This window comes from Muscardinus avellanarius, assembly GCF_963383645.1.
Source record: "Muscardinus avellanarius genome assembly, chromosome: 11".
NCBI lineage: Eukaryota > Metazoa > Chordata > Mammalia > Rodentia > Gliridae > Muscardinus > Muscardinus avellanarius.
The window spans coordinates 54755682-54778098 of record NC_137797.1 but is presented as its reverse complement, the minus strand read 5'-3'; the positions used below and the strand labels follow the sequence as shown (position 1 = coordinate 54778098).

At 37.7% G+C, this 22417-nt stretch overlaps 1 protein-coding gene across 14 annotated transcripts in view; it reads right to left on the bottom strand.

The window, feature by feature from the left end:
* Positions 1-22417, bottom strand: part of GRIP1 (glutamate receptor interacting protein 1) — a gene marked incomplete at both ends in the record, with an annotated part of 711985 nt that overhangs the window by 187589 nt on the left and 501979 nt on the right. For 12 of the 14 annotated variants that reach the window (XM_080705916.1, XM_080705922.1, XM_080705911.1 and 9 more), the window contains one exon: positions 7625-7705. The exons of the other annotated variants lie outside the window; for them this stretch is intronic. In XM_080705916.1, coding sequence (XP_080562042.1) covers positions 7625-7705 — 81 coding nt within the window. The remainder of the gene's footprint in view (positions 1-7624; positions 7706-22417) is intronic. 14 annotated transcript variants of the gene reach the window in all.

Genomic DNA, 22417 nt, shown 5'->3' with positions numbered 1-22417 from the left:
ATAAGAGGGGCTTATTTCCTGGAGACGTTGTGAGGTAGAAATAAAGCAATATGTCTAAGAATCATTAGTTCAGTACTTGGAAGATAGTTGCCATGTATAGCAACTAGAACATTTCTAATGACCCATATTCTCCCTCCCCTCTCTGTCTCTCTCTTCCTCTACTTCTCTTTGTCCCTCTATTATTTTGTCTCCCTTTCCCTCTTTTTCTCTTTTCCTCTCTCCCTGGATTAGGTTACTCTTGCGATCATAATCATTCCATTATTGTTATTCTCTAAGCCTTGAATTACTATTATTCAACGTCCTCTTTCTCCTCAGTGTTTCTTTTCATTTTTTATCAGAAGCTCCAAATGTCTTTGAAGCCCACTCAAATGACCATTTTCTCTGCACTATGAATCAACAACTACTTATTGATGTTCCAATAAAGTGCATAGCATTGGGGTTCTCAAAGCCGTCTCATCTGAAAAGAATCTCATTCCAAGTCAGTGTTTCCCAAAGCACGGTGTACAGAAACATTGATGGATGCCGGTTGATTTGAGGGGACACACCGACCTTTAAGTTTTCATTTGGAAACCTTTTTAATTTATGTTAGAGAATTATAATTTGCACATCAATTCCTGTATATTGAAGCTTAAGAGATGATGAAGATAAAATGAATCAATTTAAATGTACTTAAAATCATATTAATTATAGTGCAGGTGGAACATAGCTATAAAACAAAAATTATGAACATGACACATGAATGACTGAGATGTGGGAAGCTTCCCTAAGTCGTTTAAGGCTGATAAATGGAGGGGAGTATTAATGGGCCCCCACGCTCAATGCTATAGTAAACTATATAAGATGTTTCACTTTCCTGGGGCCAGAAAAGCAATACAACATTGACCCAGACTTCAAAGCTTCTCAATTTTAAAATGTGAAATGAAGGTCTTTCCAGTGTGAGGAGTGGAAGAATTAATTTTTATTTAGTGCAAACACTGTAGAGAAAGAAGACTTTTCCTTGTAGCTCTTGTACATGTATCCTTGAGTCTTCCTGTAAAATGTATCTCAGACACTGATGACTATGCATACCAGGAGCATGGCTTTGGCCAAGTACTACCTACCATTCCTGCAAACTGGGGGTCTCGGGAAACATCAGGGCACAGTAATAAATCACCACAAATAAATTTCCCCTAAACTGCATGCTAGAAGAATCATTTAAAAATCACTTGCTGCATATCTACCATTTTATTGCATTGCAGCCATACTTACTAAGGTAAGAGAGATCACACATAATAGACTGCCATTTCTCTGAATTGCTAACGAAAGCTACAGCACTGAACACACAAATCAAGCTGCTCACTTCACCCAGCGCTATTGGAGAACTCAAGTCTATATCCCCATCATACAGCAAACTGGATCAGCTCTCTGGGGGAAATCCTTAATATGTACCTGCCATAATAAGTAATAAGTTCTACTTTGCATTGCTCTATTTATAGACTTCGGCAATTTTTCACACTTTTTAAAGCCCTTTTCTGTAGCAGAACAGTTGAATGAATCACTCCGATTTTGTCAAATTTATTGCTAAATGGTGTTCAAACGTTTTCTTCAGGTGTTGGAGGAGCGCTCAAACAGAAAGAAATGGGGCTGGGGAGAGATCTCTGCCCTTTAACAGTTTTTAGCTCCTAGATGACATATATTTCATACAACAGTCTGGGGCAGCAATTTCCTTAGAAATGTAATATTTGGCGCAGCTTCAAGACCCATGTGCTTGCATTTGCCGCAGTTTTCAAAGCGTCAGAAAACTTGGGGCAAACACGGACAGTTGCACTGCTCTGTAGGAAAGCATACTGGTCTCAAGGTCACAGGCTGTGCGCAGAGACACGTGTCTGGTGATCTTTGCTTATTCATTCATTCTACAAGTATTGATTGAATGCCTAACACCTGCTAAGCATTGTTCTATGCCCTGGAGGTACAGTAGTTAGCATGACATATGTAGTGCCTACCCTGATATAGCTTACACTTTAGCTAGGGACTGAGAAACAAAATGCCAGCACATTTATCAGTTAATTTCAGGCAGTGATAAGTATTATAAAAAAGGATATAGAGTAGGGAAGGGAGAGAATTGTGGACATATTTACAGTGCTACTTATAGTCTCGACTTTATGATCTTAGAAGCCTATCTTTAAAAGAGTGAGATAACCATTAAGATGTATGACACCATTAAGATATATGACTACAATGCACCAATAAAAAAAATTAAAAAAAAAAGAATGAGATAATTTAGCTAACTTCCCAAATATCCAAGTTGTAACACTGTTTTGGATTTCTATAATGTTGACAGTGAGGGGCTTTGATAACGCGCACCTGGTCCTTTTGAGCCACTGGGATGCTTATGAGATACAGAAAGGCCTGGTTGCATTGCAAAGATGTTTGTTTCTCTTCTTTCCCTCCCTTCCTTCCTTCCTTCCTTCCTTCCTTCCTTCCTTCCTTCTTTTGGATTGAATGCAGGGGCATACTAACTCCTAGTTACACCACCCAGTCCATTTTTTATTTTTGTGGTACTGGGGACTGAACTCCCCATTCTACCTCCAAGCTGTACCTCGAGTTCTATTTTAGTTTTTATTTTGAAACAAGGTCTTGCTAAGTTGATAAGAGTCTCATTATTTGCTAAAGCCATCCTCAAACCTATAACCCTCCTGTCTCAGCCTCTCACATACTGGGATTACAGAGGCGTGCCACCACACCCAGTGCTTGTTTCTTGGTATTTTCTGACATTGGTCATGTCCTTGGTAACTGTACAATCTGACTTAGTGAATTTGGAGGCCAGCATTTGTAGCACCATTCTTTGTATGATAGTTCATATTTGGTTGGTTCAATAGAGTTTGGTCTCCCACCTGAGTCATATCAGTTTTGGGAGAGTGTCAGTGGTAAAACTAAACAGATGAAATAGAGCCAAGCTCCCAAATCAGAGTAAATGTCCTTCATACACCCAAACAGAGGTATGACTATAAAATTCTAGTGTAAAGTCATGTTAGATATTTGTTGTACTAGTGAGAATGTGGAGCAAATGAAGCATCAAATCATGTGCACAACAAAAACAAATGCTGAGCAGAGGGCAGGACCTCCAAAACTTTTGTCCTATCCATGTAATTCAAGGTGGCCGTATTTTTGTAATGTCAAGGGCATGGTATTATTTTCCAGATTCTGATTTTTCAATAGATGGTGATCCTTCCTAGGTCTAGTCTAAACAGCTCGTTGCTGGCCTTTCAGACTCTCGGCTCCATATTTTTATTTCTTTCCAAATATCTACATGTGATACCAAGAAAGACTGATATCAACTTCACTCCATTATGACCAAATTGATAAATATTTTTTCTAATATTTTAGAAATATAGCAGGAAAATGCTACATAAACTTTCATGGCCTTATTATGGATACCAATGTAAGATAATTTTTCTGGGTGCAACAAACTTTGGAAATGCAATAGATACAAGAATATGATATCTTTCTGCACTTTTCAATGGTCCAAAAATTTTTGTCAAAGATATTCTATGTAGCTGGGCGTGGTGGCGCACGCTTGTAATCCCCACGCTTGGGAGACGGAGACAGGAGGATCGCACTGGTTCGAAGCCAACCTTGCTGGCTTAAGAGACCCTGTTTCCAAATAAAAAAAATATAAAATAGATCTGAGATTGTAGCCCGGAGGTAGAAGGGTTTCCAGGAACCCCAGTACCCCCCACCACACACACACACACTGATATTCTATGTGAAAAGAGAAGGCAAATTGAATAAATAATATACTAACTTTGGGTCTAAAGTTTTCTTTCACAAATATTAGGCAGATATGATTAAATACCCCATCTTTAAGTGGGAAAAGTCATAAATTATTACAAAATATGTCAAGACCAGAGTCTGTACAGATTTCTCTTAAAAATTTGGACAAAACTGTAAGCAGTCAAATTCCAGTTTACCAATAATCTGTCAAAGGAACATCAGATCAGCAGGTTTGTTGTAATACAGATAACTATCTTGTAGACTCTATTAGTTCAGAATGCCTTTGCATTTGAAATCCATCTTATCTTTGAAACAAAGTTGGCATAAATAAGAATGAAAACACACTTCTTTAATATTTTTAATAGAATGTTAAATCTCTAATCTAAACTTCAGCATCATAGAAACACTTCTGTAATTTTTTACTATATTCACTGTTAAAAATGTTATAAAAGCTTATGAAAGACAAAAAAAATAAGAACAAAATCCAAAAAATGTTAGCTGGGCATGGTGGTGCACACCTGTAATCCTAGTACTCGGGAGTTTGAGACAGTAGGATCACAGGTTTGCAGCCAGCATCAGCAACTTAATGACGTCCTCAGCAACTTAGTGAGACCTTGTTTCAAACATAAAAATGAAATAAAATAGGGCTGGGAGTATAGCTTAGAGGCAGAGTACTCCCAGGTTCAAAGCCTAGCACCACATACACTGAAACATATTTTTACATTTTATGCCATAAGAGACATGATTCAAAAGACAGCTTCTCAAATAGCATTAATAATGCATTTCCTCTTTATCCAAAGTAAACGCATTTCCCTCCTAAGAGATGTTTAATCCATTCCCTTATTTTGGGAAGCAAAACAGAGTGAGATGAAAGGTTTTTACAGTTAGAACTAGCATTTAATGAAAGATACATATTTGACTTGTGATTATAAAATAATTGCTGGAGTAATTTTGGGTTTAGACAGTGGTGGTACTGGATTATGCTATGAATGAGGAGCAAATTATATTTCTGTGAACATTCAAGGTTACCTCTTTATTATGGATCTCTTAAAAGTTACTGTCTATTAAGCCATGTAAATAGTGGAGCCCAGAAATCTTACCTATGCGTATAAAATTTTTCTTTCTGGAAGCACCAGATCTACGTTTGCAGAATGAGTTTCAAAGAACAGCTTAAACTTTCATGAACATGGTCAGACATGCTTACAATGTCTTTTGCTGTCTCTTGTTCTTCTGCCACTGAACCTTCACCCTATCTTTGCAGAGGTATGGGATAAAGTCTTGATTCTGTGAGGTTTCGGTCTATTTGGATTGGATTTTTTCTCAGTCTGGGGCAGTTAAATAGCCCTGGGTCTTCATCTGCATTGGGAGGCACCTTTACATTGAGAAGATCAGGGGCTAAAGATGAATCAAGCTCTGCCTTACTTTTCTCTGGTAATCTTTTCTCTGAATACATCTTTTCTTGTTCCTAGGGTGATAATAATACTTGAGGGGACTAAGAATGAGAGGTGAACAGGAGAAAGAAACAAGAGCTATAAACTTGGATCTAGCTCTTCCAGCTACATGTGGTCCAACTTGGTCCATCAGACCACCTTGGGAATTTTCAGTCAAAGATCCAGCAAATTGTAAAGACCATGTGTTTGCCTGGCATTTCCCTTTGGATCCCTCGCTCTTTTCCTCTAACTCTGTAGGTGCGAAGGCAGACATGGTAGAGTCTAGACCAGACTCTCAATACTAGATTAGATTTCTCTTTAAGTTACTTTTTTTTGGCAAAGTGACTGGGGAAACTCCCTTCTTTTTTCCAGAGGAGGGTTCATAAGTACTTTTTAATTGAGACAGTACAGTAAGAATTAGAATACCAAATGTCTTCAGTCTGCAATGGTCTCCTTAACACAATAGTAAGTAATGATCTGCTATTAATCACATTAGTTTCTTTTCTTTTTTTGGTGTGGTATGGTACTGGGGACTGAACCCAGAGGTATCCTACCTCAGAGCTATATCCCCAGTGTTGTTGTTTGGAAACAGGTTCTCACTAGGTTGTTGAGCGTCTCCTTAAGTTGCTGAGGCTGTCCTTGAACCTGTAATTCTTCTGTCTCAGCCTCTCATCTACAGGCATGCACCACCATGCTCAGCTTAACCTCATTATTTTCTTAGTTCCTTGGCCCATGCAGTCTTCAGTCTTTTTCATGGACTGTTTAAAATAACTGAGAAGATTTTAAAGACTCTCTTTCCTACCTTCTGGCTGAGGAAAATTAAGTTTGTTTCCCCAGTGGTCAAACTCCCTGAGGACCACTCCTGAAGCCTACAAAAATACTCATGATTCCGATCACTTTTAAACTTGACACATGGAAGAACAAAAGGAAAAGATTCTATAATGAAGAAAAGCTTATGTGTTATAAACTAAGGGTTGTGTTTGTATATCTAACATGTAATGTGAAAGATTACTAAGAAATTTTAAGGCACAGTCAGTGGGTTTGTTTAATATCACATAAAGTGCCAAGGACAATGGGAAGTCTACTTCTACTTCTGAACAGAGGAATACTGGATTCCAGCTCATGTACAGAAGCCAGGAAGAAACTGATAGAGAACTGACATTGTTGACCTTCAAACACTGGGTACTTCCTTACTTCTGATGAGGAGAAAGCAGAGAACACAGCCCATAGCAGACTGCAGTAGAATTTCTAAATGTGACCAGAACTAAGAATGCTGTTTTATAGGATGGACTAGAAGAAATCTCAGCACTAGGTAAGGCTATCGAACAACAGAATTCAAATTGCTTTTGTATCTTCAAAGCAACCAGGATGTGTAACATATTTGTGTCTCCTTAGAAGCCATGTCCTTTCATAATAAATCCAAGCCTTCAGAATAAGAGTAAAAGCAACTACAGGTAATGAGTATAAAAATAAATAATAATCATGCACAAGGGTGCTCAGAACCTGGACCCATCTTGCTCTTGATTCAAATGGAAAATTCCCCTTTTCACTGACAGATTTGCTAATCCATTCAGTCTAATGTAGAAGTGTTGCTTTGTTTCTCCTGAATTGCTAAAACCCTACTGCTGAGGTTTAGCTGCACTCAATTTACTGACATAAAGCATATGATTGCATCATTTTTGATAAGTATTTAAATGTATTAATGCTTTTAACCCTGCTCTTAACTACAATTGCTCCAGAAATGGGTTTTCCATGAATTATCAAACTGAGATAAAGTTTGAATACTAATATGAATTTCTTTCCACATTTAATTTGAGAACTTACATGCTTTTGTGTCATTCTTAAAAGGAAAGCTTTAAAATATTGAAGTTGTGGGGTACACCCATTTTGAGATATTTCTACAAAGTGATTTGTCGGAAAAACATAGACATTACTCATTGTATGAGAAGAATCTGAATCACACCTTCCCAGGAAAATAAAGTTTGAGAATCTTATAAGAGGTGTCTAATGGGAGCAAATACAGTGCTCAAAGAGATGAGAAGAAAGGAGTTATACATGAGTAAACATACACAATCTCCCACTGCACTTGTGAACCCCCTTTTTTCCTGCCAGGTGTCTCAGTAAAGAAAGGGATGCTGCTGTGAAAGTCTTCCTGCTGAAAATAGAGGTGAGAGTAAGTAAATGAATGAGAGCTGGAATAAATTCAAGGCATTTGGCAAAGGATTTCGCTATGATGGATTATAAGACGAATTCTCGCAAGTTGGCAAGCCTTCTCAAAGTATAGTTTTTGATTATTGCTTGAACAAGTTTTGTAGAACACAGTCTATTTGCTACAAAATAACATGATTTTTGGGTACCAGGTTGGAATTATTTAGGGTCACCGAATAACAGGATTCAAAAGTAGGCAAAACAGCTGAAAAATCCAACAGTCTGGTTCTAACCTGGGATGCTCTGTCTCCTCACAGCCAATGCTCCATCAGGCGGCTTTGTCTGGCTGGCGGATTTAGTGTAGGGACTCTCATCTGCAAAGGTACAATGAAGGGTTTGGTTAATTTCCATCCAGTTTCCAGCGCAGTGAAGACGTTTCATGGATTGCAATCCTTCTGCCAGAGAAAGGTGATTTGGCACCACAGGAAGAATTGGTAGAACTGAGTTCTAAACTTGAGTGAGCTGTGAGACAAGTCTTTAAAAATGTTTTGAACATCTCTTTCTTCTTCTATATAAGAGAGATAAAAATTTCATGTATCTCTTAGGGTTGTGAGGATCAAAAGCTATAATGCTTCTGAAGACATTTATAAAATGGTTAGAAGTATGCAAATATGGTCTACAGATTATTTGCCTGTCACCTACAATCATTGATAAATAAAATATCAGTGAGTATGTGTAACAGAAGTGCAAGAAGGAATCAAATGGGTCAGTGGGCACTAAGATTAATCAGGCAGAAGAACAAAAGCAATGAAAAGAAATGTAGTAGTCCAGATAAGCAGATGACAGAGCAGTTAGTATCGCAGTGAGATAAAGACAGAGTTAGTAGGTTCTTCCTGGCAGCATGAATTAGCATCCAGTGCAAAGCAGAGGGCTAGGGTCATTCAGAGGCAAGACCAGAGAAGCCAGGTTGAGAACAGGGAAAGAACAATGGTTTTGCAAAAGAAGACATACATTGCAATGAGTGGATTGGCCTTCTTTTAAAAAAGAGATAAAAATAACCCGCAGAGCAATAAAAAGAACAACTGAAAAGACAGAAGGTCTGAGGCTTGACATATTTTTGAGAGTTAGGCAGGAAGCTGAATGTTAAAACACAAGGTGACAAGATTAGAGGAAATGGATCTGTCAAGTAAATTCTAAGTAAAGTGATTGGGATTTAATCTGCCTTGCAGTACAGGAATAGCGATCTGGAGTAGCAAATATTAGGGTTAAAATAAGAAGGAACAATTCTTCCTAGTTTGAATGGAGGCATTATATAAAACGCAAGAGATTTCTGAGTAACAATCTTAAAAGTTTTAAGAACAGGATGCATATGTCTTGAATAAATATGATGTTATGTAGTGTAAAAATGATTGCTTAGCATACTCATTCAAGCTGGATGACCCAATGTCACATCTAGAAACACCATAATGTTTCTGGTTTGTTATTGTTGTTATGTTAATAGTAAATCATTAAAGGATTAGAAAGAACCATATTGTGCATAGCAAACTATTAACCATAACAAAGATTTAATTCAGCAACAAGGCTTTATCATCTGAGAACATTAATTCTCCCACCTAAGTGGTTTGTATTTAAAAATTGAGGAATTCATTTCCTCTCTAGGATGCACTTCTGGTTGAGATGATTCATGATTTCTTCATAAAACTAACAAGGTCTTTATACGCAATGACAAAGAGGAAAGATTAACACTGCTATAAACTGCAATTAACTTAAAAAATGGCAGTCACGCTGTTTCATGTTTATATTCCATTTGTCACACCATTCTTTATATTCTTCCAACCATAAAGAAAACCAACAGCTTTCAGATACCAAAACAATCAACATCCTCATTACTGCCTTTTAAAGCAATATCTTAGGTATATGACTCTTTTTTGCAAACACAATTACAATATTGAATATAATAAAAAAAACCACAAAACAAATTACCGCCCTACAAAAGTCTCTATTTGCCCCACCATTCCTACCTGAATATTTAAGCGCTTTTCTCACAGTGATAATTTAGTAACCAAACAATATGCATTATAATAGCAACTGTAAAAACAAGCTGACTCTATACAAAAATCTGAGACTCTTCATAAGAATACCTTAAAATATATTTGCTTTCATTATCTGAAAATGTGAGACTTTGTATTGATAAGTAGAGAGCACTGAGCCTAGTGATTGCAATCACAACAACCTGGTTTAGCTGTGGCATCTTGGAAGCCTATAGGTTTTCCTTAGTTTTCAATATGTTGTGATTATAGTTAATTAAAGTCTTGGATTGAATTTAGTGTTAGATTTTCTTTTCTCCTCTCTCTCTCTCTCTCTCTCTCTCTCTCTCTCTCTCTCTCTCTCTCTTTGTGTGTGTGTGTGTGGTACTAGGGACTGAACCCAGCCAGGAGTATTCTACCTCTAAGTTATACCTCTAGCCTTATTTTATTTTTTATCTGGAAACAGGGTCTTGCTAAGTTGCTGAGGCTATCCTTGAACCTATGATCTTCTTGCTTTAGCCTTCCAAGTACTGGTACTACAGGTAGGTAGCACTGCAATCAGCTTAGTGTTAAATTTCCTTAAAGGGCAGTAAAAGATATGCCCAGGAGACTCTGGAGTTAGCTTTACTCCAGGCTCTATTTTAAGGAGTCTTTCTTTTAGAAACTCCATCCAGTTTGCATTACGGAAGTAGTGAACCCTGGTGAAATTATTTTCTCATTTATATTTGAAAGCAATTTTCTTGATTTAGGGCTGAGATAGTCTAGTTATACACATCCTTAAACGAATGAAACTGAATTATACATGGCCACCTGGCCAGCATCTACCTCACTATTCACCAGACCCTCTCCCATGCCCAGCATCAAGATTGTGCAAAGGCGAAAGTAAATAATTATCTAGAAGTCAAATGCTGCATTGGTCAAAGGGACAGATGAAAACAAACTCAATATTATCTAAGAAGAGCTTGCTAAGGGTAATCAAGGTGAGAGCAATAATTCCTAATGGAAGTGAGGCAGAAGCTGGACAACATTTTTCATGAGTGTTAAGGGGAGCAGAGCAATGGAGAAGCATGGTGCAGTTGAACCATTGGTTTTCTTTTCTTGATACTGGGCATTAAACTTCCAGGCTACACTCTAAGCTCTTTATACTTTTTTTTAAAATTTTTTATTGGTGCACTGTACTCATAGATCATAGTGGGATACAAAAAAACTTTTATAGACATACCTGCACACATCGCCAGTCAACCCCCACCCGATCCCCACCCCATTCCCTCCCCATCCCTCCTTCCCATGCTTGGCTTAGTGGTTGACATCTAGTATTATAGCAATTTATCCAAAATTAAAAATGATAATCTCACATAACAGTTTCATTTGTCTGATACCAAGCTTTTGATAACTTAAAGATAACATTTCAATATTTCTTTTTGCTTTCTTTCTTACCAGAGAATATTTTTTTTCTTTTTTTTAGGTAAAACTATCATATATTTATATTTTTTTTCAGAAAAAAATCTATCCTAATATGTAATATGGACTCTAGATACCCAAAACGATCTTGAAAAAGAACAAAGCTAGAAGATGTATATTTTCTGATTTCAAACCATATAAAGCTACAATAATTGAAACAGTGTAGTACTGTTCTAAAGGCAGATATATAAACCATTGTAGTTAAATAAAAGCCTAGAACTAAATTCTTCCATATATTGTCAAGTTATTTTTGACAAGGTTTCCACGAACATTTGGTGGAGGAAATAATAATCTTTTAACTAAATATTGTTGAAAAATAATAATTACATGAAAAAGAATAAAACTGGACCCTTACCTAATCCCATATACAAATATTAACTCAAAATAGATAAAATTTTTATACTTTTAATTTTTCTAAGTTGTTGAGCATCTCATGAAGTTACTGTGGCTAGCCTGGAACTATGATCCTCCTGTCTCAGCTTTCCGAGTACTGAGATTAGAGGTGTGTGCCACCACATCCAGACACAGACACACACTCTCTCTCTCTCTCTCTCTCTCTCTCTCTCTCTCTCTCTCTCTCTCTCTCTCTGTCTCTCTCTCTCTGTCTCTCTCTGTCTCTCTCTCTCTCTGTCTTCTCTCTCTCTCTCTCTCTCTCTCTCTCTCTCTCTCGTGGTATTGAGGGTTGAATCTAGGGATGTTCTACCAACAACCTACATCCTCAACCTTTTTTATTATTTTTTTTAAAGTAGGGCTTTGCTAAATTGCTGAGGCTACCCTAGAACCTGTGATCCTCCCGTCTCAGCCTCTCAAGTACTGAGACTACAGGTGTGCACCACCATGCTTGCCTAGTCTATCTCTAAACACAGAAGGAGCAATGCAGACTTTTTTGTTTGTTTTTCAGTACCGGGGATGGCACCCAAGGGGCATTCTACCTCTGAGCCACACCTCCAGCTCTATTTTTTTATTCTTTATTTAGGAACAGGGTCTCACAGACCTTTTTTAAAAAAAGCTACTCATCACAGTCACAGAATAAACTTCAACTCTCTTGGTGTGATTTACTAAAAGTCAACTCTGATTTAAACTTTGAGGATAGAAGAGAAGAGGAGAGAGGGAATGAGTCGGTCAGTGGCTAATGGCTCCATAATAAGATAAAAAGGAACAAGAATGTTTAGGGAACATTTTGAATTGAATCCTTTGCATAAAAACATAGGAAGCTATAGAGGCTTCTATCATGGTCTTATGTTTTCCTTGAGAGGATTTGTAGCTATATTTCACACTTACCAGAGACAATCTAAACTACTCTGTCATTTTATAGTTAGGACTGGAGTCTAGAAAAATAAGTTGAAAGGAGAACACGTATATAAGGGGAGACTAGACTGAATTTCTTATATTCATATACAGTATCACATAGAGAAGACTACACACATTATACCAGCATAAGAAATTCCTATGAAAATGTGCCATCATACCAATTCTTTGTGCATATGTATAAATATCATTCCCGCATATTTGTTTGCCCAGAGAATAGTTAATACTTTTATTTTTATTTATTTATTTTTTGGTGGTACTGGGGTTCCTGGAAGCCCTTCTACCTTTGGGCTGCACTCCCAGACCTATTTTATGCTTTTTTTTTAATTTTTGGAAACAGGGTCTCTTAAGCCAGCGCAGCTGGCTTTGAACCTGCGCAATCCTCCTGTCTCCGCCTCCCAAGCGCGGGGATTACAAGCGTGCGCCACCACGCCTGGCTGTTAATACTTTTATTAAATTTATGTTTTTAAATTGTCTTTGCTTCATTGTTTTCCTAGAATCATCTTTTAGAATTTTATTTGTGCAGTGTAATTATACATCATAATGATATTCTAAGTGATAATATACATCATTCATAATGATAGTCAAAATATATACACACAACATCTCTTGGTGTGTTTCCCTCCTACCCTGTCCCACTATCTTCCTTTCCCTCCCCACAAGTAAGGTTGGCAGTGATACCTTCAGAGATGGACATAATATTATTTGGTCTATTCCACTTTTTTAAAAAAGATAAATTTTTAAAAGAAATGCCAATTCAATTCATTATTACCCAGTATGGGACTCAAAGAAGCACTGAATTTTAAGGTATATATATATTTTTAAGGTATATATATATTTTAAGGTATATATATATATATATATATATATATATATATATATGCTTTTCCTTTGTTTTATTGGGGAGGCACCAACTAGACTTTAAAGTTCCATCCAGATATACAAATGCATAAAAACTAGTCAAGTAAGGCAATAAATTGGTAAGTACATAACACATCTAGAACTGTACTTCGTATATAGCAGGTAATCATTAAATATTTGCTGACAGCCAAATGAATTATATTCAACTTTCAAAGGAAAGCACTTACTATAAACAGCTAACCTGAAATATGTGACCTATACTTCCTACTTCTGATTTTCTTCTTTTTCAATTTCTAGCCTATTCCTTGTAAAGTTGTATATCATTACCCAAGAGTTACTACATACTGACCATATGTTAAAACCCCATAACTTTATAAAACTGATATTAAATATATTTTCTCTCATTTTAGACTATAGAAAGATTTCTCAAGCAACCTTTAAAATAATTCCTTTTAAACAAAACAATTCTGATTTTCATACCAGACTCGCAGCCTTGCCTTCGATGGTAGATCATATTAACGGGAGATCTTGACTGAAAGTTGCTATGGGGACCGAGCAGACGAACTCGCGAGCGATGCTCACTGAAATGAGCGCTGCCAGTAATCACAAAGGGCATCTCGGGGTATCAGTGCTGCCAGCGTTTTCTAATGAAATCTTAGCAGCGAGATAATCATTGCCACACACGATGGGCTCTCACTGTCACAGGGGTTTGAATATCAGTAATAACAAGGAAAACCAAGGGTCCCTTTTCAGAGACACCCTGGGACACCAGGGAAGATGCCCTCAATATTGACATGGTGGCGGAGGCTCGGAAAGGGCTTAGCCAAGCATACACTTAAGACAGAAGCAGCACAACGGGGGAGCCATCTGCTCCCCTCATTTACCCCAATTTGGCCAGTCTGCAGGTGCCAAACACAGGAGAAGCACAGGTCATTTGTTTTGATTGTATATTTTAAGTGAGGCTCGTATTCATAAACTTAGGAAACAAACAGCAGAAGCCTAAAGAGGAAGACGGCTCTGCATTGCAGACTAAGCTCATGTTAGAACTGGGGGGAGCCACACTTGAGGAAGGGACTCAGGTCCCCTCATGGACTCTCGTCTCCCAGTGGTTGCCAGTCACCATGCAGCATCCACATGCTGACAAGCTGGCTCTTGTCACCCTACCTCCTGCTTCTCCATCCCCAGGGTCTGGGCTTCCCAGAGGAACCAGATGTAACTATAGTCTCAGGAGTCTCTGGCTGTGTTCTGGGTTTTGTTGAAGAAAAAAATTAATTTCCTTTGGTTGAGACTAATCAGCCTATACTACACAATTCCTTGCGACTAATTATGCACAACTGAAGTACCTGCTAGCCAGCATATTTTTTAACTTCTTGATTAGGAAACAAACAAAAAAGACATTTTGTGCAGTTAAACATTATGACCATTTCCAGCAGTGGGGAGACAGGCGGCTCCTGCCATAATGCTCATGCGTGTCATTACGAAAGCAGAAGAAAACTGTTTTCCATAAAGGAACACAATGAAATTCTCTGTGAAGGGAATAATCCATCCCTTGATTTCAGTGATCTTCCACAAATTTTAGTGCCTACTGTGTGCAAACTAAGAATCAAAATGGATAAAAGATAATGAAGGAGAATGCTGATTGCAGAATTCTTATTACCTCAAGGTAGGTGAGTGGGATGTGGTGCTCTATTTCCTGGGTGGGGGTAGGGGACGGGGGCAGGGGAAAGGAAAATGAGCATGATCTAGGATTCGGGTAGAGATGGGGCATGGGAAGAGAGAGGAGATCCACCTTAATGACCTTATCCAGAATTTTCCAATCAGAAAAATTAAAAAGTAAGCCATTTTAAGCTTTTGGTTAACTTGGAAATTTTGCTTCAAGAACCTTGCTCTTTTTCAAATTCTGGTACTGTGCACATCTTAGCCCAGTCCGGCATGAACATATTGTGTCTGCTGCTCTTGGGAACTCTTGCCCTCCAGTTCAATTTGATTTCTTGGTGGTCCAATGGTACTCTCTAAAAGTTAAGCAAATTTCTTGAAGAGTATCTGTCAATGGATTAACAACAGAATTTAGTTATGTCTTTCTTTTCTTGTTAATATGACACATTAATAATACAGTGCCCCAAATAATTTAAGGAAAGGAAAACTCAAAGATACAGTCTAATACTCCTCTTCAATCCTGAATAATTCTTCATTCCTGATTAAAATAACCCTGTTTTTCTAGAGCCAAGAAAGTTTCACTCTGGACTTGTCTGTAGTGAGAAGGCTCTAGCTCCTACACAGGTTGTAGCGATATTGGTTTGGCACGTTGAGGCTATAACATGGATAGCTTCTGACAACTTATCATTAAGAATGAGTTGACTTCATCTTCTTCCCTAACCTTGTAAAGCAGTCCACACAGTGTGGTTTATTTATTTATTTATTTATTTATTTATTTACTTATTTTTTGTGTGTGGTACTGGGGTTCCTGGAAGCCCTTCTACCTCCGGGCTACACTCCCAGACCTATTTTTACATTTTTATTTGGAAACAGGGTCTCCTAAGCCAGCGCGTGTGGCTGGCTTCGAACCTGCGCGATCCTCCTGTCGCTGTCTCCCAAGCGCGGGGATTACAAGCGTGCGCCACCACGCCTGGCTCACACAGTGTGGTTTAAACCAGAAAGAGGAGAAATGGTCTGAGTGTGTCAGCTGGAGGCAGAGCCAGCATGCTGCTCCTTGATGGTCTCTCTCCTATTTAGACATAATTCTTTTTTCCCCTCCATCCATCCTCTTACCCTCTTCTCTTTTGTGACTTGTTTTGCATCTGCATGGCATTAATATCTAGCCTGACTTTGCAGGTTTCTTTATTGTTTTATAATTTAAGCACAGATGTCTGCTACATTCTCAAAGGAACCAGATGTTTTGCTTTTGGACATTAAAATAAAAAAAAAAAAAATATATATATATATATATATATATATATATATATATATATATGGGGACAAAGCACAACTTCATTTTAAAAAGAAAGTTACAGTGGCCTCTTTACAATGATAGAATATCGCCTAAACTATATTAATCATAATTGCATAGCCCCTTCAAGGATTAAATATCACAGCTAAGAAGAATGCCGACTCTACAGCTTATGTTGCTATAGGCCTATCTTATATAACCATTTTTCTTCTTTATCGCTGCATTATCTAACTTCTGCATCTCAAAATGTGGTCCATGGGTAATCTCCGTGAGTGTCACCTGGGAATTTCTCAGAAATGCAAAACTCAGATCCTGCCAGCCTGAATATGGAAGCGGAGTGTGACCTTCCAAGTGATTCACATGCATGCTGATGTTTGGAAAGTTCTGCTTCAGATGATACGACCAATGGCAAGCAATGGTACAGGTAGTGAGGTTGCCCTGTCCTGCTGTCTCACGGTTGTGTCAGTGACAACCAAAAACAGTTGGCTGAATGCCAGTAGAATCAGTAAACTCCAAAAGGATCCTCCGACTTCAATGACTGCAATCACCAAATTGCATATGAAATGGTTTTCTCTAATAGAAATGAAACTTTGCAATGTGATGGTTTCAAGTGAATTCTACCATCTCTTCATCCACTTTAAATCGTTCAACAGCCCTAAAATGGTTGAATTGTAGGGGTGGATGTATCCAAGGTCAGAGTGCCTGGGGCAATTGATTGATTATAATAATGATCTATTAATCAATTTACACTTTAAGATGGAGGGCAGAAGTGGAATAAAATTACTACTCCCTGGCTAGAAAGGGACAATTAAGAATAAAAAGCTATGTCTTGGCTTATGACAGGGACTTAGAAGGAAAATCTCCCATGACACCATGTCCTTAAACTTTCTCTCAAAAAACAAAGTCACTTCCTTCCATCTGCACAATTTTCTTTGACCCAGGAAGGTCTGGAGCAGAGAGGGACCTTGGATGGGCACACACTAAAGCTAAGACGGCTGCAGTGGCCCCGAACATCTGCTCAAGCTTGTGGAAGTGGTCTTTGGACACTGTGCTGCTTGGTGATGTCTGCAGGCCTTCTGGAAGAGTAATATCTCTAGCCAGGTTAATTTGTAAATCCTCTCTGAAATTAATGAGCATGAAATTGCACATTTTCTGCCTTCCGGCCTTCTTATTGCTGATGTATCTGAACCACAAATGATAATTCTTGTGCTTCTTCTAAATGTGGCTTCCAGCAAGGACAGATGAACCCGAGTCATGGCAGCAGCAGATCTGTCTCATCATCAAAGAATCAATACTTTTAGAGGGCTGGGACGCCACCCCACAAGGCCCACTTTCAGTACCATATTGGATCCTACCTTTAATACTTTTTTTGTGGTACTGGGGTTTCTGGAAGCCCTTCTACCTCCAGGCTACACTCCCAGACCTATTTTTACATTTTTATTTTGGAAACAGGGTCTCCTAAGCCAGTGCGCATGGCTGGCTTCGAACCTGTGTGATCCTCCTGTCTCTGCCTCCCAAGCGCGGGGATTACAAGTGTACGCCACCACGCCCGGCCTACCTTCAATACTTTAAAATCTGAAACTCATTAAGGTTTTCACACTCTCTATGTGTAGGGTGAATTATATGTTTTAAATCTTTGGTTATCTATTAGTTTATGCCAGCTGACATTCTCAGTCCATCATACTGCTAAATAGTCATAGATTCAACAATTCTTATCATTAGAATGACAATCTAACAAAAATATGAATTACCTAGGGGTAGTGAATATGGATTATTTAAAAGCACATTTTGAGAGCTGGGTGTGCTGGTGCACATCTGTAATCCCAGCACTTGGGAGACTGAGACAAGAGGATCCCTGGTTCCAGGCCAGCCTCAGCAACTTAGGGAGACCATGTTTCAAAATAAAAAAATTAAAATAGGTCTGGGGGTATAGCTCAGAGGAAAAAAAAACACTTTTAGACTCAATCCCCAGTACCACACATACACAAGAAAATATTTAAAACCACATTTTGTATTTATGTTCAAAGAGTATAGCATACTTTAGAATAATAGTATACATTTATATGGGCATAAACAGGCTTGACCATATCTGAGTGTTCCTGCAAAGTTATAGAATCAGTGTTTGATTTTATGTAATGAGAACTAGAAGTTACAGATACAAATAAAACATTTGCAGAAATTAAGGTTTCCTTCTTTTTTTTTTTTTTTGGCCAGTGTATATGAGGTTAAGAAGTTACTTTGGTGGGTATTGGTCAGAATTTGGCCTAGAGTAGCTGGGAGTGATAGCATAAGCTTGTAATCTGAGCGCTTGGGAGGCTGAGACAGGAGGATCACACAGGTTTGAAATCAGCCTCAGCTATTCAGTGAGGCTCTCAGTGACTTCGTGAGATCTTGTTTCCAAATAAAATATAAAATAAGCCTAAGAGTGTAGCCCAGAGGTATAAAGCCAATGGGTTCCATCCCCAGTACCACAAAAAAAAAAAAAAAAAAAAAAAAAAGAATTTGACCTGGAGTAAATTTGATAGAAAAATTTAAAATAGTAAATAAATATTTCTTGAGATAATTTGTAAAACTAAATATTAAAATGTCTCCATGGAAAAGATTGACAATGTTCTCAAAACATTCCAATAGCTGTGATAACTACTTCAAACTGAATTATTTAAATGGTTCTATCTCTTGAATACTCAAAGCATTTTTTTCTTCTTGTCTGAAACTTTATTATTTTTTGCAGTTCTAGGAATTGAACTAGGCCTACAAGCTAGGCAAGTACTCTTCCACTGAGCTGCATTCCCAGTCTATCTGGGACTATTTTTGTATTTCAATGTAAATCATACAGAAGGGCTAAATGAGTGATATGTGTACGTACACCTCTACCATCTTGTACTTCATTAGAATGTATGACTACAATGTACCAATAAAAAATTTTAAAAAATACATTAAAGAAGACAGTTTTTTTATTATTGTTGTTGTTAACTTAGGGTTTCTAAGACTACCTCTTTTCTATGACATTACTGAAAAGGTTTCCATGTTTCAAAATCTTCAGAATGATTGTTCCTAAAATGAGGCCAATATGGATGCAAAAACAAGAGAAAGTAAGACACAATGAGGAAGATTATGTTTCTGGACATCTAAATCTAGTTCCCACAGGTAGTAAGTTTCACAGCAAGACCTCCAAAGCATAGGAAATTAAAACAAGAATTAACAAATAGGATGGCATCAAACTAAAAAGTTTCTGCTCATCAAAGGAAGCCATAAAGAATCTAAAGAGAAAGCCTACAGAATTGGAGAAGATCTTTACCAGCTACCACTCTGATAGAGGGCTAATATCCAGAATATACAAAGAGCTGGAGAGACTCTACACTAGCAAAACAAATAACCCAATCAAGAAATTGGTAACTGAACTGAATAGTCACTTCACGAAAGAAGAAATATAAATGGCCAAGAGACACATGAAAAAATATTCAACATCATTAGCCACCGGGGAGCTGTACATCTACACTGAGATTTCATCTAACCCCAATCAGAGTGCCAAGCATAAAGAAGTCAAATAACAACAAATGCTGGTGATGATGTGGGGAAATAGGAACTCTTTTATACTGTTGGTAGGAGTACAAACTAGTTCAGCCACTATGGAGATTCCTTAGAAAACTGAAAATGGATCCATCATATGATCCAACTCTACCACTCCTGGGCATCTTTCCAAAGGAGTTGAAATCAGAGAACTGATTTTAAAAACAGCACAATTTGCAATAGCCAAAATATGGAACCAACCTCAGTTTCCATCAACAGATGAATGAATTGCAAAATTATGGGAAATGCACACAATGGAATTTTACTCAACAATAAAGAAGAACAAAATCATGTCATTTGCAAGATGGAAAGACCTGGAGAACATTATGTTAATTGAGATCAGCCAAGCACAGAAAGAGAAAGGATATATGTTTTTCTATTATGCTCAAGCTAGGGAGTATTAGGGATACCAGAGGGACTCCAGATAATGGAGGGGAAACCTCAGCAAATCAAGAAAGGAGGGGTATAGGAGGAAGAAGGCTGACGTTAATCAATGAAAAAGCTACATTCGAATATGTGTATACATGTGAATATAACATTGTTAACCTGGACACTCAGTACTGGGAGGGAGGAAGAAGTGGGAAGGGGATGGCACCAAGTACTGTGTGAATATATGCCATTGTCAAAATAAATTAAAAAAATATATGTATGACTAGAACTCACCAATAAAAAAATTTTTAAAGTAAATCTGGTGCCCATCTGTGAATAAGCACTGATGTCACCAGGAAAAAGAGTGACTGACAGCTATCAGTGGTGGAGCGTGCAGGCCTCGGTTTGACTATTGAGACTATTAATATTGTCTATAAAAGCCCATTCGTTACTCTGACAACTGGTGACAATTACTGACATGGCCAAATTTTACAGCATCACATCTTCAAAACCTAGTTTTAGTGGATTGGTATGATTCTTCCTTTATACATGTGCTTTTGTGTTAGCCAGCAGAAGCTCAAACCAATGTCAACTTCAAGGAATGTACTTTATACAAATAAATGGCTAGAGAGTCACTACTGCTGGCAAATTTCTCAATGAAATTGATAAAAAAAGTAAAACTATTTCTACTTAGACTCAGTTTCCAATATAAAAGCTTGGAATTGGTCTTCTGGAATAATATCAAGAGGAAAATATGTAGTACATACTCATAACATTGGTTGACATTTTGGTATTAAGAGCCCTAACTCTCTAGCAAGGAGCACTGACTTGGCTGAAGAAAAGAGCCGTGTGTGACCATGTGTGTCTCGCAAATCCCACCTCACGTGTGAAGTTAATAGTGACCTCAGAAACAGTGCTACAATGGAGGTGTTTGGCACACAGCAACAATGGCAAAAAAAAAAAAAAAAGCCAATGATTTTTCCAGGCACCTATTTTCAAAACAGTGAAATAAGAGATGGGACTTTGTGTTAATGGAGAAAATTAATTAAGTCAGATGTTGCTATCAGTAAATTGAAAGTAAGTAAAAGTGTGGCTGAGGTTGAAGCTCCAGGTTGTATGTAAGTTATGTGAAAAAATGATGGTTGGATTGTAATCAGATGTCTAAATATGTATGGTTCTTTCATTATACACTAATGTCATTGGTTTGTCTAACAAGTAATTGAAACTTTCTTACAGACCTTTTCTTTATTTCTGAGTTTGTGCTTACTTTAGTAAGTAGTTTAAACATATTTTAGTCAAACAGAAGACATTTTAGTGTTAATAATACTAAGAAATATTGTAAAAATTATAGCTAATACTTATTGAGCACTCTTGTATTTCAGAGCTAGTTGGTCCTTGATATGTGTAATCTGCTTTCTTCTCATAGTAACTCAAAGCAATTTAGCATTGAACAACAGATCAATTAATTTCACAAGAGGAGTGCTGTTTTTTATTTTTGGTTCTGGGGATTGAACCCTAGGGCATACTACCTCGGGGCTATATTCCCAGCCTTTTTTAGTTTTTATTTTGAAATAGTCTTGCCAAATTCCTGAGAGTCTTGGTAAGTTGCTGAGGCTCGCCTCAAACCTATAATCCTCCTTCTTAGTCTCCCTAGTACTGGGATTACAGGTGTGTTCCACCACTCTGGGTGAGCATTTCTGACTTAAAGGAACATGCTTGTCATCATTTGTCCTAAATAGTAAGTAGTCTGCATGATGAATTTGAAATGGAGCTACCCTTATACTAAATCCTAGAACTGTGGGCACACCACAAGTGTCGCCCTGTGCTGGGCACGTTATCAGTGCTCATAACAGGCACAGTTGCACTACTTGAAATACAAGAATGCAAAGGCTTATTGAGATGACAATGTGCCAAAATTTAATTCTTAAACAAAGTGCAAAGAGGAGATTTTAACGTATACAGCTTCACAAAGTTTTTGCTTAGCCACCACAATCCACTACTAAACAAAATTTGATTCACATGCTGTTTTGAAAAAAAATGGGGGGTATGTAAAGAGAGGTATGGTTTCACACAGTCATAACTATAGTGTATATTCTGTGTCACTCGATGTCATTGATGTAGGGACTGGGGCAGCATTTGAAGATATCCTGAAACTTCAGTTTAAAAAAAGTAAAGTATCATCTCACCCAATTTTTAGTTCTCACTTCTTTGCAATGGATTCTTGGCTTAATTTATGACATAAGCATCAAGATTCTTTCTGGTGCATAAAGACATCTCTTGAAAGAATGCCTTTTAGCCAAGAAACTCCAGGCATTTGAAGAGATGGAATCTGGCTAAATTTATCTACCTTCTACTCTGTGCCAACCCTTCTCTATTGAAAGAGCATTTATGAACTGGATCCCACAGGTGGTTAATCATCTTAAGATGAACAAATTCTGGGAGACTCTCTTTTGTCCTTTAGTATTCTGGTCATGTTCATAGCCTGATGCTTACAATATTTCAAACCTTTCATTAGGGTTCATGTAGCCAGAGTGGGGAATAAA